This window comes from Nerophis lumbriciformis, linkage group LG17 (assembly GCF_033978685.3).
Source record: "Nerophis lumbriciformis linkage group LG17, RoL_Nlum_v2.1, whole genome shotgun sequence".
Taxonomy (NCBI): domain Eukaryota; kingdom Metazoa; phylum Chordata; class Actinopteri; order Syngnathiformes; family Syngnathidae; genus Nerophis; species Nerophis lumbriciformis.
The window spans coordinates 16327890-16349766 of record NC_084564.2 but is presented as its reverse complement, the minus strand read 5'-3'; the positions used below and the strand labels follow the sequence as shown (position 1 = coordinate 16349766).

At 40.0% G+C, this 21877-nt stretch overlaps 1 protein-coding gene across 1 annotated transcript in view; it reads right to left on the bottom strand.

Annotated features, from left to right (window-relative positions):
• The window catches only part of robo1 (roundabout, axon guidance receptor, homolog 1 (Drosophila)), a 697256-nt gene that overhangs the window by 65004 nt on the left and 610375 nt on the right, over positions 1–21877 (bottom strand). Inside the window, exons 7-13 of the mRNA XM_061972616.1 lie at positions 20975–21113; positions 20763–20890; positions 11756–11880; positions 10429–10600; positions 9152–9351; positions 3244–3325; positions 2972–3140 (exon numbers count right to left, since the gene is read on the bottom strand). Of these exons, the coding sequence (XP_061828600.1) occupies positions 2972–3140; positions 3244–3325; positions 9152–9351; positions 10429–10600; positions 11756–11880; positions 20763–20890; positions 20975–21113 (1015 nt within the window). The remainder of the gene's footprint in view (positions 1–2971; positions 3141–3243; positions 3326–9151; positions 9352–10428; positions 10601–11755; positions 11881–20762; positions 20891–20974; positions 21114–21877) is intronic.

Sequence of the window (21877 nt, the reverse complement as noted above, 5' to 3'; positions counted from 1 at the left end):
TACCCCCTGGGAGGTGAGGGGAGCAGTGAGCAGCAGCGGTGGCCGCGCTCGGGAATCATTTTGATGAGTTAACCCCCAATTCCAACCCTTGATGCTGAGTGCCAAGCAGGGAAGTAATGGTTCCCATTTTTATAGTCTTTGGTATGACTCGGTTTGAACTCACGACCTACCGATATCAGGGGCGGACACTCTAACCACAAGGCCACTGAGCTAAGGTTAGGTTGTTGACAGTCTGAGGTTGCATTGAAGGGTCCCCTAGTTCCTATTTTGTTGCAGACTATAGGTAACACACGTTCTCACGCAAAAGGATACACACCGTGCACGCGCTTCACTATATATCGCTTTAGCCAACGCGGAGGCTCCTTCGTGGGCTCTGCTCACCCCTCCATTCTCTAAATTCTATGGTTGGACCTGGAGAGGTTGACCGCCACGAAGACAAATGATTTTGTCTTCCGGGTTTTCATTTACTAAAGTACTTAATTATAAAGCACCGACAGCACGCAGACGAACAATTTTTTCAGAAATGTTACGATGATGCTAATATGATTTTTTTTGGGGTTAAAGAATATAATTTCGGTACCCCAGCTTTGAGGCCTCAATGTGTGTGTCACTTTGAGAAAAAAGCATGTGACAGCGACAGCTGCTGTATCGTTTGACTGTAAAGTGAATGGAACTGAAAAATAGTGGAAAACAAATTAAGTTTGAGATCATTTTTATCTTATAGCAACAAATAAGGTAAATGTTCTTTTTTTCCTGTTTACCAGCGATACTTAACCTTTTTAACTTTGGGGCCCATCTTTTCCCCTACAGAGGGCCCCAGGGCCCACTCACATATTAACACTGAATTGGTAATCACACTTTTGATTTGCATCACATTCAATAATTACATCTAACCTACTTAGAGTTTAACAGGATACATAAATAAATAAATAAATGATAAATGGGTTATACTTGTATAGCGCTTTTCTACCTTCAAGGTACTCAAAGCGCTTTGACACTATTACCACATTCACCCATTCACACACACATTCACACACTGATGGGGGCAGCTGCCATGCAAGGCGCTAACCAGCAGCCATCAGGAGCAAGGGTGAAGTGTCTTGCCCAAGGACACAACGGACGTGACTAGGATGGTAGAAGGTGGGGATTGAACCCCAGTAACCAGCAACACTCCGATTGCTGACACGGCCACTCTACCAACTTCGCCACGCCGTCCCCTTGTCAAACCTTGTCAAATGATATGAACGCATGTGTTAATCACAAATATTATTGTCAAGGCTTAGGTCAGGCTGATTAGATTAATAAATAATTATCAAATATACTGCAAAAGAAAGGATTCATAAATACTGATGAAAAATAAATGTACCCAGGGCTAAAATAAATCAATAAATACCTTCTAACTAAAATAATAATTAATAATGTATATGCTTCTTGGATAAACGTTATGGTATTTAAAAAAAAAATGTATTTATTTTTTTGTCATAAAGAAATACAATCATGTGTGCTTACAGACTGTATTCCTGCAGACTGTATTGATCTATATTGATGTGATGAGGTGGCGACTTGTCCAGGGTGTACCCCGCCTTCCGCCCGATTGTAGTTGAGATAGGCTCCAGCGCCCCCCGCGACCCCAAAAGGGAATAAGTGGTAGAAAATGGATGGATGGATGATATATAACGTATATATATTGTGTTTTTTATGTTGATTTAATTTACAAAAGATAAAAAATAAAGTTTTTATTTTTATTTTTTTTAATTTCTTGTGCGACCCGGTACTAATCGGTCCACGGACCGGTACCGGGCCGCGGCCCGGTGGTTGTGGACCGCTGCATTAGGGGAAGCTCCTGGCCCAACAAAGGGCCTCAGCCTTATGGTTAAGAAAACTGATGTTTACAATTGGCCTCATTGGATAGAGCTGCATGTTTTATATACCTTATTATATTTTCTAACTATTAATTGTATTTGCAGGTCAAATGTAATGACTTTTTTAATTATGTGGAGGGCATATGAATATTACGAAGCACTAACACATTATCTGTACAGTGTCAATACAGCTAGTAATTGTGTCATACACACACCAAGGCGTCATTTATCCATCATTAGTGAGAATCAAATTTAAAGACTATATCTCGGAATTTTGGGCGATTTGAAATTTTTTTGGCATGCCTATGCAAAATTACCGACTTTTACGAAAAAAAAAAGTTTAATACGGATCGGATTCAGACTGCACATGTAGTAGAACTTGGAGAATCCACATTGGAATGTTGAAATCTGATCAGGTTGTAATAAATTTACATTGTTTTACCTTATATCAGAGGAAATTCTAGATCTTGATGAAACTTAAGCTTTTTTTTTGTTTTAGGATCAGACATTGCAGCTGTTACAGCATTAGCCCCCTCTTCCTTGTTGCTTTTCTGCAAAAAGGCACTGGCATGAAAAGACGTGAAGAAGCCTTCCTGCCACTATATTTGGAGATAGTATCAGAGCTGCAACAGAGGGTATGTAAAAAGGAAAGCTAGTAGTCGCAGCCATAACCACAGATTTGCTGGGTTCTGCATAAAAGCCAGCTAAAAGCTAATAAAAGTCAGATTTTTAGAGCACATTTGCAGTATCTTTGTCTAAAAATAGAGTATTTACAGTAGGGAAGGGATTCATATGGCCCCATTCCTGGGTGGATCTGGCTTGAGAGGAAGAGAGGCGGGTAATCATTTTGCAATGCAGTATACTGAAAATGATGGAAAGCACCACTCTACATAGCAATTGATGCTGGGGTCAACGTTGGAATTGACACAAAACATATTTTAAGAAATTCAACACTCTACTGCCATCTAGCAGCTAAAGTGGATAGTGAACGCCCCCAAATTTGTCACGTTTTATATGTCAGGTAGGCCGCGACGAATGGGGCCATATGAATCCCCTTCCTACTGTATTTCTCAGGTTACAAACACTTGAGCCTTGTCCGAGGTCTTTACCTGAATGCTTCGATGACGTAGGAGGTGGGCGTGGCTCCAGCATTGAGGTTAGGCTTCCAGGTAAGCGTGACAGAAGTCCGGGTAACATCCGTGACCTCAGGTCTGGAGGGGGCACTCGGTATCAAGTTTGGATCAGTGGGTCTGTTTGGTTGGACTGGAATTCCAAACTCTGGAGGAGGAAAGTGAGAAGTTTATTGCCATTTCTTAGCTCCATTCCTCTCCTCTAAGTCTAAAGTGTATGTAAGTGTTGCAAAAACAATATGATCATTTACCTTGGACTTCTAAATGGGCTTTCCACGAGGCCTCCCCGCCAGGGGTTGAGGCGATGCAGGTGTAGGCCCCGGAGTCACTCAGCTGGAAGAAGAAGACATTTGTAGAAATCAAAATGATTTGTGAACATTTGCATTGTTTCCTGCAGCGTGAAGCATCTCTGCTGTGCCTATTGACATTGTGACATCCACTGTTTATTCTCAATGTTTCCATGCACTCCATTGCTGCGTAGCAAGCAGATGTCACTGCCTCATCATCGCAACATCATTTCTTACAGAGCAGAAACGACCAGGGTGCAGGAGACAGCCTACATTATCTACTAACTATCCCCATCCACGTAGGGACATGAACAGATGTGACTTTATATGTTTAAGGCCCAAAACCCAGCAGCTACTTCCATTAGCTTCATTTTTTTATTATGCCTTATGGTTGATTTTATTAACTAAGAGAACCCGCAGTCACTCTGGGACTCTTAATATATAATGGAATCTGCATTCCCTTTATGGTTGTAGCTTAGGGGCCTCTGATATGATACGTTTTTTAGTGAAAAGTCTTTTTTTATTTATTTTTTGAGCCTGAAAACACAACTTCTCAAAAAATTTACAATTATCCTAGATTTGCTCAAGTAAAAAAAAGCAAAAAAAACACTAACTATATTTCATTATTTTTATATAATAAACTAATTAATATATAAAATACATACAAAATAAATATATTAACTAACAAATGTAAATACAAATATATTATTACATTAAAACAACAATATTTTTAATGAAATCACAAATGCACTATATTGCTCTCAATTTATTCACAAACATTTGTAATCTACCGATCAAAAAATAAATAAAAATACAAATCAATTTCTACAGTATAATAACAAATTATTACAAAACTATCACAAATGCAGTATGTTGCATTCAGTTTATTCACACAAATATGCAACTTTATAAATAATAATACAAATTTAAATATATTATTACATTACATTAACAAATAATTGCCACATTAAAAACATCACGAATGCCACTATTTGAGAAGGACTGCCCTTGGGGAAAATGGGTAAAACACAGCACACTGACAAAGCTTAACCTATTGTTACTATAACAATCTACAAGGTTAATACAGTTCGCTTTTCTTTTTTCATCCCATTTGTCTGCTTTCTTTTGTAACTCAAGTTATCATTACATTTATGTATTGTTGCATTTGAAACAATTGTATTGTTGATAATAGAAGAAAAAGTTTTTATTATTCATTATCAATAGTGCTATTTGTATTGGTATTTTAATGCTCAATTTGTAGTGCACTAATATTCATTGTCATTCCTTTGTTATTAATATTTACTTCACTAACTGCATCTTTGCTATCACTTTTCGTATCATATTTGTACATATCATATTTCCTGATGCCGTATATACTGTATATATAGTATGTAACTATTACCGGTACATATATGTTATATTTTATATTGCGACTATTGTACATTTTTTGTCTATTTTATACCTTTTGTTTTCACCCTCTTTTTGTGCCCTTGTGTGCATTATCCCTTCCATCCTTGTCCTCTCCATCCTGTGTAACTGAGCTACTGTGTGGAACAATTTCCCTTGTGGATCATTCAAGTTTGTCTAAGTCTAAGTTGTTGTTGTTATTGTTGCTGTTGTTGTCTCTCTGTCTTATTCCCCTCTTATCCCCGCAATTTCCTCCTGTGTCTTCCTTTTTTTCTCTTTCTATCCCCTCCTACTCCGGTCTGGCTTCGCCAAACATTAATATAAATCCATTTAATAAAGTCAAATACAAATACGGCAACAAGAGAAGTATCCCAATTTTGTAAAGTAAATCTGCACAGCAAATATTGGCATCTACATCAACAATATGATTTGCCTGAGTACCTAGTCAGGGCAAAAAAAATTAAAATCACAAATACAGTTACTGATATAACGATTAATCGATTAATTCAATTTAAAAAAGGCGTAGATTAATATACTGTTGCTTTGATTAATTGTGTAACTAATAAAGTTGATCAAACTAGCAACATTGAGTACAGAGAATTGCATGGACATAGTTTAGACATATCCCTTTTTTATTTGTATCAATACATTCATATCAGAAGTGGAATTTCAATGTTGATATGTGAGTTATCATAAAAAAAAAGAATGAAGGTCATGGCAAGCGTGTTGTTTATTTCAAACGGTTTCCCTAAGATACGCATTGAGGCTATAAAGTGAGTTTTATCCGGCTACTTGATTAATCAAACATGTTAATTGAGAGACTACTCGATTAATAAAATAAACGATAGCTGCAGCCCTAAATGCAGTACCGTATTTTTCGGAGTATAAGTCGCACCTGAGTATAAGTCGCACCTGCCGAAAATGCATAATAAAGAAGGAAAAAAACATATATAAGTCTCACTTTCTGGGGAAATTTATTTGATAAAACCTAACACCAAGAATAGACATTTGAAAGGCAATTTAAAATAAATAAAGAATAGTGAACAACAGGCTGAATAAGTGTACGTTATATGACGCATAAATAACCAACTGAGAACGTGCCTGGTATGTTAATGTAACATATTATGGTAAGAGTCATTCAAATAACTATAACATATAGAACATGCTATACCTTTACCAAACAATCTGTCACTCCTAATCGCTAAATCCCATGAAATCTTATACGTCTAGTCTCTTACGTGAATGAGCTAAATAATATTATTTGATATTTTACGGTAATGTGTTAATAATTTCACACACAAGTCGCTCCTGAGTATAAGTCGCACCCCCGGCCAAACTATGAAGAAAACTGCGACTTATAGTCCGAAAAATACGGTATATTGTGCAAAATGTTTGCACTAAGAGTGGCTTCAAATTATGGTTCAGTAGTACGTAGTATAATAAACTCATGGCCGCCTGGATAGATGACTAGTGTGTGTGTGTGTGTGTGTGTGTGTGTGTGTGTGTGTGTGTGTTACCCACAGGGTGTCCACAACACATTAATAAAATCAATTACCTCGCACGTCAAATCATCTTCATGAAAACACCATCCAAGAGAAATGACACCTCCATTAATAGAAAGTGCTCGCCCGGTTTCCACACTTAAATAAGTGGTATGTGGGACGCAGACAATCCCCCCACCCGCCCCACTCCACCCTCCTTCCCCGCTCGGCTCTCACCACAGGTCCAATCACACTGCAATCTTGTCTAACCACAAGACATGCCAGCAGTCATCAGAACGCCGCAAACTGACGCGAACCCTGACCCTGTGACGCCTCCGTCTATGTGTGTGTGTGTTCCAGTGGCGCTCACGTATGCTCGCTCACACACAACAGTTTCGCACGGCAAGTGACGGACAGCCAGTGAGTGGCGGCCCACTGGCGGAGAACACGTGTTATTTGCAAACCTGCGGGGATTTTCCCGGCATGCCATGGAGGTGAGACATACATTTTTTTTTTTTTGATATTTTGAAAAGGGATGGCCATTTGAAAATGTTATTCTAGGCCAAACATTTCTTTTTTTTAAAGACATTCAAAGACATCGTACATTTGAGGTCTAGAGATAATTATGTGCAAAACAATTTATCCCCAAGCAAGTCTGAGGTGTTCTTCCTTTTACTCACACCAGTGACCTATTCCAAAAAAGCGCCCTAGAGGTTGTTGGTAAGTTAGCAAGCAAGATGAGGAGATACTTAGTGCTACTTTGTTTTGCATTTGCAAACAGATAAAATTATGCACAAAGCAAAGTATAACCTGCTACCCATGAGTGTACAACAATTCTTCTAAAAAAAAAGGAAAATATAAAGTCAGAGGAAGATCTAATATAAAACATTTGTATGCACGTACAACACTTAAAACTTTTAGCATAGCAGTATGTGGAATTAAATTATTGAATGGATTAAGTAAAAATGTCAAACAATGTACTAATATGATCCACTTTAAGAAACTGTTCTAACTTAAAGTGTTCACAAAGAACAAATAATAAGCTTCTTGATAAACATCTAGAACTTTTTTGAAAATTAGTTATTTTTCATCTCATGATGTGAATTAGGAAGTTGTATTTAGAATATATTGATGTAAATTGTGTGACAAGATGAGAACAGGAAGTGAACAAATGTGTTAGTAATTGCTACGAATTGGAAAAAGGGTAGGATTAAATAAGATGTGCATCTATCCTGGAGATCGCAAAAAGCCGCTGCCTGACCAGGGCTCAGAAAATCTGCAAAGACTCCTCCCACCCCCACCAAGGACTGTTTTCACTGCTGGACTCTAGAAAGAGGTTCCGCAGCCTCCGAAGCAGAACCTCCAGGTTCTGTAACAGCTTCTTCCCTCAAGCCGTAAGACTCTTGAACGCATCATAATTAAATTAAATTATCTCCTCAACTCCCCCCAAAACGGATAAACTCGCTGGAATAAAAAAGACAATATAACATACATCCATAAACGTGGACGCATGTGAAAAAGTGCAATATATTTATCTGTACATTCCACCCGATTGTAGCTGATATAGGCTCCAGTGCCCCCCCGCAACCCCGAAGGGATTAAGCGGTTGAAAATGGTTGGATGTACAGTAATCTATGTATTTATTTATATATATTTATATATATTTATTTATTTTATATATATATTTATATATTATTTATATTTATTTATTTATTCATATATGCACCTTATTGCTTTTTTTTATCCTGCACTACCATGAGCTTATGTAACGAAATTTCGTTCTTATCTGTGCTGTAAAGTTCAAATTTGAATGACAATAAAAAGGAAGTCTAAGTCTAAGTCTATCTTCCTACTCCTTTTCGAACACGTTGTAAGGAGAAATGAGAATATGTAGATTATATGATGTATCATATTGTATCTATATAATTTACACGTTAAAGTTCAATATAAACTGCAACATAACCATAACTTTTAAGATAATAAATAGTAAGTCAAACAATCAGTTCAATCTAAGAAATGTGATAGCCCTTGTTTATTGCAAATCAAGTATTTATAAACATAACTTTTTGATCAGTCACTACATAAGCCTACACAAACACACAAGTATTTACAACAATCTTTGTTAGACTTATGGTTCAACACTGCTTTGTTTACCTTCTATTTTGACTTCTAGTAAGCCTGTCAAAAATAACGATTTAGCTTGTGTGATTAATCTTTAAAAAATATGGCATTAATCATGTGTGTTTGTGTTAGGTATTTGTGTCCGTGTGTGTGTGATAATGGGGGATCTAGGTCATTGGGGTATTGTTTTTAAGTTTGCAGAGCACTTTGCGTTGCATTTCTTTTATGTGTGAAAAGCGCTTAATACATAAAGTTTGATTGATTGAATGATGTACATTATACGCAGATTAATCATGCAATTTATTTTGCCTGCAGAGGAGCCATTACCTTATCCGCGGCCGGTTACCCACAAGGCGGCGCACGTTGTTATATATGATCAGGTCAATACGTATGCCACTGCAAAGATGAGTGAGGAGACTCCGACTGGCAAATTTCACGTAAAAATACACCCCAATGCGTCGTTAAATGAAACTTTTACAAAGTTTTTAGCAAATCAATGACGTGCATTTAGGCAAAACATTAAAAAAAATGTTCAGCTATGACATTCTTTTATTTGTGTCCAAAAAACAGGAGTCTTTTTTAAGTCTCCACATCTGCGGTACCCTCCAAGGTTTCTCTTTGTATCCCATTGGGTTGAGTTTTTTCTTGCCCTGATTTGGGATCTGAGCCGAGGATGTCGTTGTGGCTTGTGCAGCCCTTTGAGACACTCGTGATTTAGGGCTATATAAGTAAACTTTGATTGATTGATTAATTATGATTGAACCCAATTCAAAATTTAGATTAATCTGATTAAAAAGATTAATTATTTCAGAGCACTAATTTTTTGTGATTAATGACTGTCATCATTTCCGCCATTGTCTTACCTTAGCGTAGCGTATCTGCAGCGCGCCCGTGTCCAGCTGTTTGACCCGAGAGTCGTGGGTGGACACCAGCACCCCGTCCTTCCTCCACAGGATGGTGGGACTGCCCGACGCCAGGCAGGTGAGGACCACCGTGCCGTCCACCGCCACCGTCTGATTGGTCGGGCCCTGGCGGATAACCGGAGGCGGGCGGTCTGACACGACTGCGGCGAGAAAGAGAGCGAAAACGAAGGGTGATTATGTGGGTGAGATGAAAGAAGGGAGGTGATGTTGTTGTGCGAGGAAACACACCAAAGGTAGCGGAAGGCGCCAGCGTGGGAGATAGAGCCAGTCCAATTTTTTTTTTTTTTTTTAAAATGCAGGTAATTTTCTAATCATTTTGCAGCAGGCACCCAAGGAGCCATACAGTATACAAGAAAAACGAGTCCAATTAAAATTAAACAGCCTCACATGTTTCCTCGCTTCTGATTGGCTGTGAGGCACTTGACAGCTGATGTGTTTTGCTTGAAAACGAATCTGGATGTATTTTTCCACATAAGAGGGGAAAATAAACATTTCTATTCTCCTGATAATTGCTTTATTCCATCTGCAGCGTGCGTGAATCGTTCTAATTGTTACTATTATTCCAAGCGCGACTGATGACCACTGCTGTCAGCCCCGGCAACAAAGACATGGTGAGGGGCCAACATTTGTGTGTACACACGTGGGCCGCCAACGCTGCGTCTCTGCTTTTTGTGCCGGGGATGCTGCAATTACTAAAACACTGTCAGCATGACCTGTAATTACCAGATCTGCCTGCGGAGCAGTGCTGGCCTCCTCGCTTTAATAACTGTTATTATTATCCAGAGTGCAAGACGGACAAAGGAGCCGTGCAGAGCATACCGACGAAAGGCAGCGATGAGGAAGAACATTTTGCTAAATGAAGGGAGGATGAAATAACGGCGGATCGGATCTCTGCGGGGAATAAGGCCAAGTTTTAGATGGGCCTGGCTGACAGGGACTGGCTCGCAACGCAATTAGGAGGACCCGATCCAGACCTCAGTGCGCAGCCACAGGCTTGCAACGGTTGACAGCAGCAAGCCAGCCATGGAAGGAAACATTAGCCAAATAATGAGCCACGGTCTGGGTGAGGAGGCACCAGAGAGTCTCCACCTCTGGCAAGCTCGGGCCAAAACCTCACAGGCCTCCATTTTGGATATTAATATGCTCCGCAGCACATGCTTTAACCTCATTATTGGGAATATTTATACGCTCATATTCAGAGTGTTCCAGTAGCCTACCGTCTGTGACCTCCAGCAGGGCCTTGGTGATGACGCTGCCGGCGATGTTGAGGGCCTGGCAGCTGTAGTAGCCCACGTCGGAGCGCTCGGCGTCGGTGATGGTCAGATCGCCCGTCTGGGACACGGAGAAGCGGCTGGCAGGTTGGGGCGGTTGGTAGGAGAACAACAGGTTCTGTGGGGTAGTCAAACAGATCCGATACAGTCTTGTCATGTGATTGTTTACAGCAGGGGTTCTTAACCGTTTTTGACCTCAGCGCCCAACTTATCCACTACGAAGGGGCCACCGAATTATAATCTTATAACATTACTCTTGATTTTAATCGTATTCAATAAATATATCTAACCTACTTACAGCCCGGCAGGCACAAGACATTAAAACACAATTGAGAATATGTTGAATTAGGTCCTGACGTTGAGCAACTCAAACCTAACGTTTAAACAACATGCTTTTTGATGACGTTGAACCCATGTTGGTTTCTGATGTTGATTTGACCATTGAATTGTGGTCATTTTCCAACCAATATTTTACAACACAAATACAACGTTGAAACAACATGCTTTTTGACAACATTTATTCAATGTCAGGTTGTGACGTTGATTTGACCTTTGAAATTTAGTCATTTCCCAACCAACAACGTGGATCCAACAATAGACATCAACGTTGTTTCAATTTACAAATACAACTATTTTGCAATGTTGTATAGAAGTCCGTTTTAAAAAACATGTACAATCAATGTTCTATCAATGTCTTGTGCCTGCTGGGAGTTTCCAACCTTGTCAAATTATATGAAACCTTGTGTGAATCACAAATATTACTAGTTATTAGTCCAATTAGTTCAGTAGCTCTTCTAAGAGTTATGTGTTTTTTTCTTATGGCCAGATGTCTGGCTACAAGAATAAAAATTACATTATTTTTTTAGTCAACACATAAGCTTAGATCAAGCAGATTAGAAATATAAGTACTAACCAAATATACTGCATAAAAAGAGACTCTAGGAAATAACTGACCAAAAATAAGTTTACATACAATTATGTTGTGCTAAAATAGATCAACTAAATTAATAATGAGTATGTTTCTTGACTAAAGTGTCAAAAAATTCAAGTGCAAATGAAAATACTGCTTCGTCATTTTGGTCATAATTTTTGCGCTTAAGAAACTTCTTTAAGACTTTAGCTCCAGACTTCTGCTGTTTGTTTGAGATTGTCATTACTGCCACAAGTGGTGGTATAGTGTATTACAACTGAGAAACTTATATTTTTGGTGGCCAAACATCGGGGTCCTATGGTTAAGAAACACTGGTTGACAGTATCCTAAAATACCCCTTACCTGGCTTCCTTCCCGTTGCCAGAAAATGGCCGGTTGTGGGTTGCCAGTGGCCTCACACTGGAAGGTGACCGTCCTGCCGACGCCGACAACCTGGTTTCTTGGTCTGACCACAAATGCCGGCGGCACTGCAGGACAACAGTCGAATGGTTATCCAATGAATTGACGCTATTAACAGCACAGCGTGGTGACACTAACAAGCTGAGTTTACTATACATGTTATCACAAAGGTTACTCAGATGCCAATTCATTTGCGTAGGCAAGGGCATGGAGCGTTAAAATTTACATGGAAATGGGGACTACGTTTGAACCATCTGCTCCAATGATGGTGGCGTCAACCAGAATACAGCGCCCATGCATCTTAATGACACAATGTCATCCCCTAGACCTTCTACTAATGTGAGGAGATGCAGCGGCCAGGCAAATATTATATACCTACTAATGTATTAATCATTTGTACACTGGCGCTGCTCAATGCATAACAAGCAAGCAATCGGAAAACTGTCCGTTGAAATAAAGATGTCATTTGTCCGTGAATTAGACGGAGTGTTTGGCAATGCATTAAAAAGGAAGGTGACAACAATAGCTTTACCTTTTGAAGGCCCCAAGCTGAGCATATTTTTACCCATTAAAGTCCTTTTTTAGTCCCCGTTGCCCGTGACAACAGAGACATGATTGGTGGGTGGAGAGGTGATGGGAGGAGGATGGATGTGGGGGTGGGTTTGGTGGGTGTTGACAGCTTCCTGTCTCGGGTGACAAGTCAACTTACCAGACACGACTAAAAAAGAAGGAAAGAAAACACACAACAACACAACACCTCAATGATGGACAAATAAAGCAACTTAAAAAGAATGTGATGTCAATGGCTGCAAAAATGTATTACTGTGAATGCTCCAATTAATTGACTGCAGGGACAAAGCAAATAACGGCCAGGGTGAATGCTATTAGCGTGAGGTAAAAAATTAAAAACATTCTCCACTATAATTGCTTATTGAGCAGTTTGCTCTTATAGGCGCTGTTACAACATTGGTTGTGTTGAGCAGTTTACTTCATAAATGACCACGTGGTCAAACAGAGCCATGTTTTTCTTTACACTTTTCATGCACTCCAAAAAAAATAAAAAAATAAAAAATAAAATAACAATAAACTATTTTTGTATTAATTGAATGTATCATTATTACAAAATATTTGTTGTTTATAATGCCTTATCACCAATCCTCCCATTTTGTTTACGATTTAAATAAATAATAAATACCCTGGGTATAATTAAAGCATTTACAGTAATAACAGTCAATAGTCATATGTTACTGTTGGACACTGTTAAGAATATTTTAACCACAAACTAAGAACAGGAAATATATTGGATTATGCAAAAAAACAGAACAAATGACAACATGATGGAACATTCTCAAACACTATGAAGGTGAACAGTTCCGCACCCTAATGATGTTTAGCTCTCCTTGAGGAGCCGCGGATCGTCGCCAAATGCAAAGAGCGGTTCATAAATAAAAAAATAAATACAAGGTGAATGTTAACTTGTAACTCCAGGCTCATAAATCTCCTGCAGCCAATCACTCACCTTATCTAATCTATCTGCAGTAACGGCTCCCACGGAAACATAAACGCTGTCAGTCGGAGTAATGATCCCAGCCCCGCCCCCGACTCATTTATGCCCTTTTAAATGCAGATAGGATTCACATCAAACCGTCCTGGTGAAAAGAGGTGACACTCTAGAAAGCGTTCATGCTTAAAATCCGACACAGTATTAATTTATGTGAGTGCACGGTTTAAACATATTGAGAACAACCATCGTTGTTTCTTAAATTAGCCGAAAAAAGCAACGGGACACAAATACTAACATATTTGTTCCTCACGAGCAAAAATGCCCTCTATAAAACCAACATAAACTAATGTCAATTTTTATGTGAATATTTCAAGCTGGAAAACTAGCTATAAATCTGTACCATTGTTGAACATGTCGTCTAGATGGCGCTACTTTTCCCCATTCAAAGCATGCAGCAAAATTTCACAACAGTTGCTATTTTCTCGAATAGTGTGTTGCCACTGAAATATGTGTCGCTATAGATATTGACATTAATGCAAAATCGAGTCCATTAGTCGAATTCACATGTCGATAATAGTTGGTGACGTCATCATTTGTGTTTTTACAGAAACCAACACACGCAAATCAGTGTGACTGGTGACAAAACATTGAAAGTATGGGAACATTTCACGTCAAAAAGACAAATAACTCTTTTAATAAGCACCTAACCTTCCGTCAGTTATTAATGGTAATATCAATAAAATTGACCGACTCGTAAAAAGCCACAGAAGCAGGGAAGTTACAGTGTTGAATTATAAAGTGATGGAAACCAACCCCGAATTAGAGCAGGTTCCACATTTTGCCCCACAGCACAGGTGTCAAAATCAAAACCCGGGGACCCGATCTGGCCTGCCACATCATTTAACATATATAATGTGGCAGGCCACCTCATTTTATGTGGCCAGTGTTGCGTCCGACCAGTCTTCCTCTCAAGGAATAAAACACACTGGTCAATCCCAAATTCTGTCGGATGACATATATGTTGAGTAAGAAGGACCACCGAGACAGAATAGCAATATTATCAAGTTTTACTAAAGCTTTAGGAGACCAGCCCTTACAATGTTGTAATAGCAGCATCAAGAAGCGGTCTAAAAATCAAACGGAAAGAGTCATCTTATTTAGTACGAAAACAGCCCCTCAACCCCCAGAAAAAAATACAGGCTTTTTGTTCTGAACCGATAAGGCTTCCTCCACAAAAAGGGAGTATGTTATACCCCTATGCGGACAGCACAGCGCCTTCAAGGTGAAACACAGAGTTTACTAGTGGACATAAGACAAAAAACACAGAGATTACGCAAAGATACACTGCATAAGAAAACACTAGCTGATTTAAACATGACTATGGATTAAAAAAAGAACACTTAAAAATATCTCATTCTCACACCCGCTATGTCATTTACATGGCCTGCGAAAGGACGGAAACACTTTTTAGATAATGTACTGGATTTTTTTCTGTCAAAATTGTGACTGAAAAATGTAATTGCATATGTTCTACTCTTTATTATTATCTGAAATACAGATGTGCATTTTTTTTAAAAAAAATCAAAAATAAATAAATATATGCTTGTGACCTTGACTTACAATTTCAAAGCAAGTTATCCATCAATGTGTTAGTAAAACATATAATAATCAAACACAGTTATACGTTTTTATTCATATATATTCACTTTTGCAAGCAGCCTTCTAAAGACAGCTGTAAAAGCGATGTGGCCTTCAACAAAAACGGGTTTGATCTGCGTACGTTTGAACTTAATGGACGTGACGTTCGATTGGACGTTTCTGTGTATACCTCATCGATTGGCACGTTGATGACCGACTACGCTGCAGTCGGTTCCTAGCTCATTTTTAGGCCCCTTCTACACTCATACTTGCCAACCTAGAGACCTCCGATTTCGGGAGGTGGGGGTGGGGGGGGTGGGGGTGGGGGGCGTGGTCGGGGTGGGGCGTGGGCGTGGTTAAGAGGGGAGGAGTATATTTACAGCTAGAATTCACCAAGTCAAGTATTTCATATATATATATATATATATATATATATATATATATATATATATAGCTAGAATTCATATATATATATATATATATATATATATAGCTAGAATTCACTAAAAGTCAAGTATTTCTTATAGTATATATATATATATATATATATATAAGAAATACTTGACTTTCAGTGAATTCTAGCTATATATATATTTATTTTATATATATATATATATATATATATATATATATATATATATATATATATATATATATATAAATAAAAGAAATACTTGAATTTCAGTGTTCATTTATTTACACATATACACACACATAACACTCATCTACTCATTGTTGAGTTAAGGGTTGAATTGTCCATCCTTGTTCTATTCTCTGTCACTATTTTTCTAACCATGCTGAACACCCTTTCGCAGGTACCCAGAAAGGTTTCGAATACCACCAAAAAAACTGAATCTCTGAAGACAGTATACAAATCTGTGTTAAAGGTGTACAAATACTGTTTGTATAATAAGCATGTTATTGTTTGCAAATGAGGGTTAAGAGTTCAGTACTAAAAAAAGAAAAGAAAGAATGTGGCTTAAGTACAGTTTTTTAATTGAGCTGCTGCATTTTTTGGTTGGGTTGTTTATTTATTTTGAGTAACTTCTACATTTCTAAAAGGGGAGGAATGTAATAGAGTGATCTATGTTTGTCTGTTGCCATGTCCTGGTGAATGTTGGCTATAGCGTACTGGGGTTAATTTTTGGTTGGCCAACGATTTACGTGGTGTTGCGCACCTGACGTCAAGTGTGTGAGTCTGTTCTGAAGTCTACAGTAAAGAGACGTACTTCATCACCTCGCCTGGTTATTGCCTCCAACTCAATATAATACAACAACATTGCTGTTTACGGCAGACGAACTGTTTTCGGTAGAATAAAACGTGACTGCTGTTGTGTGTTGTTACCGCGCTGGGAGGACGTTAATGAAACTGCCTAACAATAAACCCACATAAGAAACCAAGAACTCGCCCTCGATCATTCTACAGTTAGAACGTGTTTGGGCAGGCACACCGTTTATATTGTGGGAAAGCGGACGTGAATACAGGCTGTTGACACGTCACTCAGGTCCGCATGGAGCTGGAGGGGGCGTGGCTTCCAGCTCCACCTGAATTTCGGGAGATTTTCGGGAGAAAATTTGTCCCGGGAGGTTTTCGGGAGAGGCGCTGAATTTCGGGAGTCTCCCGGAAAATCCGGGAGGGTTGGCAAGTATGTCTACACTAAGGTTATCCAGGGTAAATCCCACCTAACCTACACGGCGCACTTACCCGTGTAAAAAATTATCCAAGGAGGGGAACCTTAAACGATGATTTAGTGTGGCCAAAAAGGAGCTTAGACGAAATAATTATTTGTTTAATGAGTTATCCGGCTTAATGTAGACAGGGTCTTGAAGACAAGGCGTCAATTCACGCATTTTCCCCTTGATTTCAGAGCAGCAGGGGGCGCACTGGCCGCCGCAGACCCCAAGGCTGCTATTAGCGCTTCATACCATGATTAATAGTGACTCCCATCGGGAATGTCTGTAATGTGCGTTGTGCATCTGTGCTGCACAGTGCCGGCTATCAGCTGGCTGCATATCAACAGTGAGCAATGCACAAATGTGTGTGTTGAATGAAGGCTAAGAAAGAACATATGCACGCACACACACGCACACACAAAAGAGTAGTGCAAACAGTGTTTAAAATGTGGTCGCCCAGCTGGGTTTTTGTTGTTTATCAACAGCATGCACACTGCTGACAAGAAAGTTCCTCTCTTTAAGTGCAAGCCCCCTTCAAGGACCTGAGCATGGTCTGTTAGAAACTCCGCTCTAGGGACCATATATGCTCTCTAAGAAAATAAACTGTATTCTCTCCATTGGTAAAATAGCACATAATCAAGCCCATTAAACGGCTTTTGTGAGACTTAATCTTTAAGAATACACACACACACTAGTATGTGCCTGCCGACTAAATGGCTGGATGAAGTAACGACTCAGCACATGGCTCCCAGCTAAAGTCTGCGCTTTGGTTTGGTGACTTGCCCACTTAGGGCTTTCTGCCATCAATTAAGGGGAATATTTTTCTTGACATATTTATAAGTCCCGGGGAGGTGTAGCCGGCCGAAATGCACGTGTAAAACAACAATCGGCTGATTTAGTTAGTAACGAGAGCGCGGCGCATCGAAAGAAAAACAGCTCCGGGCGCCGCTTACACAGTGACTGCATTGTTCACTGACAATCTGACCGTGGAGGGTGTGAAAAAAAAACACTTTCGGTCCTCTTCTCCGTCACTCAAAGGGGATTTGATATGAAAGACGGTTTAGTCAAGAGAGGGTGTGCCTTGAGAATACCATTTTCTCATGTGACGTTACATAATAAGTGACTCAAACCTATATTTAACATATAATGGATTTAAAGGCGCATACGTTCCAATTATTATATTGTATTATTTTGTGGTCACTTCAGCTTATTAATCAGTGGACTGGACACTGCAGTCTTTACATCCAGAGACACTATACCTTATTTCAGCCGCATTGGGCCCTTTAAAGACCTACAATTACCCAGCTTTTCCTGTAATTAGATGCATGTAATTTCTAGGCGTGGGACTGTGGCCCTGTTGTCTTTAATTAGCTGGACTACACAGTGGTCACAGTGCCCTCCCCACCCCCCCGTGTCCTCCATGTCTGGGAGAGGAGTAGAAATAGTCCCTGGGAGAGTCCGCCACAGGTCTGATGAATGGGACTATATAAGAGTAGAACAATGGTTCCTAAATGTGATGTACAGTAGGGAAGGGATTCATATGGCCCCATTCCTGGGTGGAGCTCGCGTGTGAGGAAGCAATGCAGTCTGCTGAAAATGATGGAAAGCGTCACTCTACATAGCAACTGACGCTGTAGTGGCTCAGTGCACTAGTGGTTAGAGTGTCCGCCCTGAGATCGGTAGGCCGTGAGTTCAAACCCCGGCCGAGTCATACCAAAGACTATAAAAATGGGACCCATTACCTCCCTGCTTGACACTCAGCATCAAGGGTTGGAATTGGGGATTAAATCACCAAAAATGATTCCTGGGCGCAGTCACCGCTGCTGCTCACTGCTCCCCTCACCTCCCAGGGGGTGATCAAGGGTGATGGGTCAAATGCAGAGAATAATTTTGCCACAACTAGTGTGTGTATGACAATCATTGGTACTTTAACTTTAACTTCAAGTCAAAATTCGAGTTGCCACAAAACACATTTTAAGATTTTCAACACCCTACTGCCACCTGTGGCTAAAGTGGATAGTGCACCCCCCAATTTGTCACGTTTCAATTGGCAGGTAAACCGTGACTACCCCTTCTACTGTAGCTGGAAATACAAGTATTATTTATATTTTTTGTCAACTGCACATAACAAAATGAAGGTTTGTGAACACTGCTGGTGACAACAAGTAACTAAAAAATAACTTGCAATCTAATTTAGTTACTTTTAAAATAAAGCAAAAAGGAAAAATCACTAAGCTGCTTTTCAAAGGAGTACCGTAAATTCCGGACTATAAGCCGCTACCTTTTTCTTACACTTTGAACTCTGTGGCTTATAAAACAGTGCGGATAATTCATAGATTTTTCTTCGCTGACAGCATATAATAAAAAATAATATAATTAAAAAAAAAGCATATAAACTGGCAAAATGTTTTATTGTTTGGGATATGGCGCCGCCTTTTGGACGAATTCGCTGACTACAGGTGCTGCAGTGTCCTTCTATTTAGTAGGGGCGTCAAAAAAAAAAAAGATTTCCGAATTAATCGCGATTCTTATTTGTAACGATTCTTCATCGGTTTAAAGAAAATTAATAAAAATGTTTTTTTCTTTTTGTAAATATGTCCTGTCCAGCCACTCAAGCAAATGTTGAGTTATTGAGTCTGTTTAGCTGATTGGAGAGCTAGCTTCCGCAGCTAGTGGGTCCATGACGATGACTTTTGTTTTGTTTGATCAGCCGTTTTACTGCCGTGTTACAGAAACTGTTGGAAACAATTAAGGTATATAAATAAACATGTATAGAATCTTTCTTTGTAAATATTCATTTCGCAATGTATATATCTGCGACTTTGTGGCTAATAAATGGCAAACAAATGTTTCTTCCTAAATTTAGTGGGTGCGGTTTATATCCCGATGTGCTCTATAGTCCGGAAAATATGGTAATCAGTTTACTTTTTTCAAGTAACTTTGAAAACATTATTTATTTGTGGTTTATTTATTTGTCAGTTACAAATTTTTGGGAGACAATAACCCTGTTATGATTGTCAACAAATGTCCACAACAGAGGACACTGGCCCTCAGGTGGCCATGCCATGATATATTTTTAAATGTTAGAGAACCAAGTTTAAAATTGTGGAACTTCCTCACGATGAGCATCAAAAAACTGGCTATCGGTGAAGAGAATGTCAGTCCCATTTAAGGAGAAAAGCGTTTATCGAACCAGCTCGTCAATTCTTTTCTCTTTCATTAAGTAGGCTTTCATCAGGGAGAGCGAGGCAGCCGATGGAGCGAGTGGATGTATTGACAGCACATTGGCAGCTGTGGCTAATCTTTACTCCCCGAGCCAATCTAAAGGCCGCTGTCGGGTGGAGAAAATGAAGAAATAATTGCAAAAAGCCAGCCATGTGAGGATGAAGAGTGTGGCACAAAATTGCCGTGTCCGGTGATATCTCAGCACCGCTGACGGCTGGAAGTGACATTAATATGGCTGACCTCATCGCTGAAACCTCTTCACCGCAACTCCCAATTCCCAACCCCGTTCTGCATCGGTGGCGATGCTGCCGCCGCCGCCGACCGCCTCGTGCACGCCGTCCTTCCACCCCCTTTGCCTCCTGCCTCTGTCGCTCTCAGGCAACTCCAAACATTCCCATTAGTTTGCCGTTAAATAGCCCCTGTGTTCCCCTCGCTCTCAAAGGGGGGCTTCCTCCAAAAGTCCCCTGAATGGCTTCTTTCTGAATGTTCACGCTCTGTGACCGGCCGGCTGCTTTATATTCTAACGGTGGTAATAAGACGTTCAATGGCAAGGCCCACCAGAGACACACATGTTTACAAACAGCATCTTGCCGCTTGAGATCATAGGTCGGTTCTCCTGAGAAATGCCACAATGAGATCGATCGGCGAGTAAGGCACACCTTTATAGTTTTTATGGATTCTGCGAGTTCTTCTGATTAGAAATCAATGGCCTAATTGGGAGAGGATTGCGGGACGTAATGAGCGCCCGGTAATAAAGCCGCGAGCGCTGCGACGTGGTCTATCTTCGATTGCTTTAAAACCAAACGGCATAATAACCTTAAATTGAAATCCATTAAAGCACTTTTACACAGACACAGCGTTAGAGCCGTAGCAGAATGAACGAGATGGGAGGAGTGGGGGTCGTCTTACCGTGGACGGTGAGGCTGGCCGACGCTTCCGCCTTGCCCACCATGTTCTCCGCCACGCAGGTGTAGGAACCCACGTCCGCCGAGGTCAAACGGCGTATCTTCAACGTGTGGTCCTCCCGAATCTCGTATCTTTGGAGTGGTATTCAGACGCAGACGTTGGTCAGAGACAGGAGATGGGATCCCTGCCGATTGCCTTTTTTTCACGGTTCCTACCGTCCTTTGGGAAGTTCTCCGTCGTCTTTCCGCCACCGCACCGTTGGAACCGGGTCGCCACGCGCCTCGCATCTGAACTCGACACTCTGGTCCACCAACACCACCTGGCTACTGGGCCGACGCACAAAGCTGGGACGCTCTGTGTTGACACAAAGAGCACAAACGTCCAACAAAACATATATTTGTCATTAAAGCCACAGTGTGCTGCTTTTATTAGCTCGTAAATGGAATGGCTGTACTGTAAAAGAGATGAGCTTTGTTACTACTTCTGTTGTCTGGAATGAAAACGATCAATTTAAAAAAAGAATAAAAAAAGGTGCAAATTTTGTTAGAAGCACCGCCTGACAGTTATAGGAACACAAAATGAAGACAGAACACTGCACACGTCAAATATAGAACGCTCTCTTTGTCTTTTTGTTTACCCGCTGTGACTCTTTTAGAAATAATTCTCTTCCGAGGAACGGAAAAAAACGATAAAGTCCCAAGTCAGGATGAACTCTGTGGGTCACCGGGGGTGAAATAGGGTGCAGCTGGTGAGGACTGCTGGTGTCAGCATGGGATTCATAGCTTTAAGTGTGCCATTGGAGGTCATCTCACAGTCTATCTGATAAAGGTCACTGACACCATTTAACTCCCACCGAGACAGACAATCAAAGGCTCCAATAAAGCTATTCTATTAGAGTAGTCAATGTACAGCTTTTAGATTTACTATCCTATGAAAACTAGTTAACATTAGGAACGTTCCGATCAGGGTTTTATGCTACGATAATCCATGAGTGACATCCGCCGATACCAATACTGATACCAATCAGATGTACAAACTGTAGTTTTGTCAATGCATTTATGGTGAGTGCTACAGATAGTTTAACAATATCACCCCAATATTAAAACTAGTTCCTTATT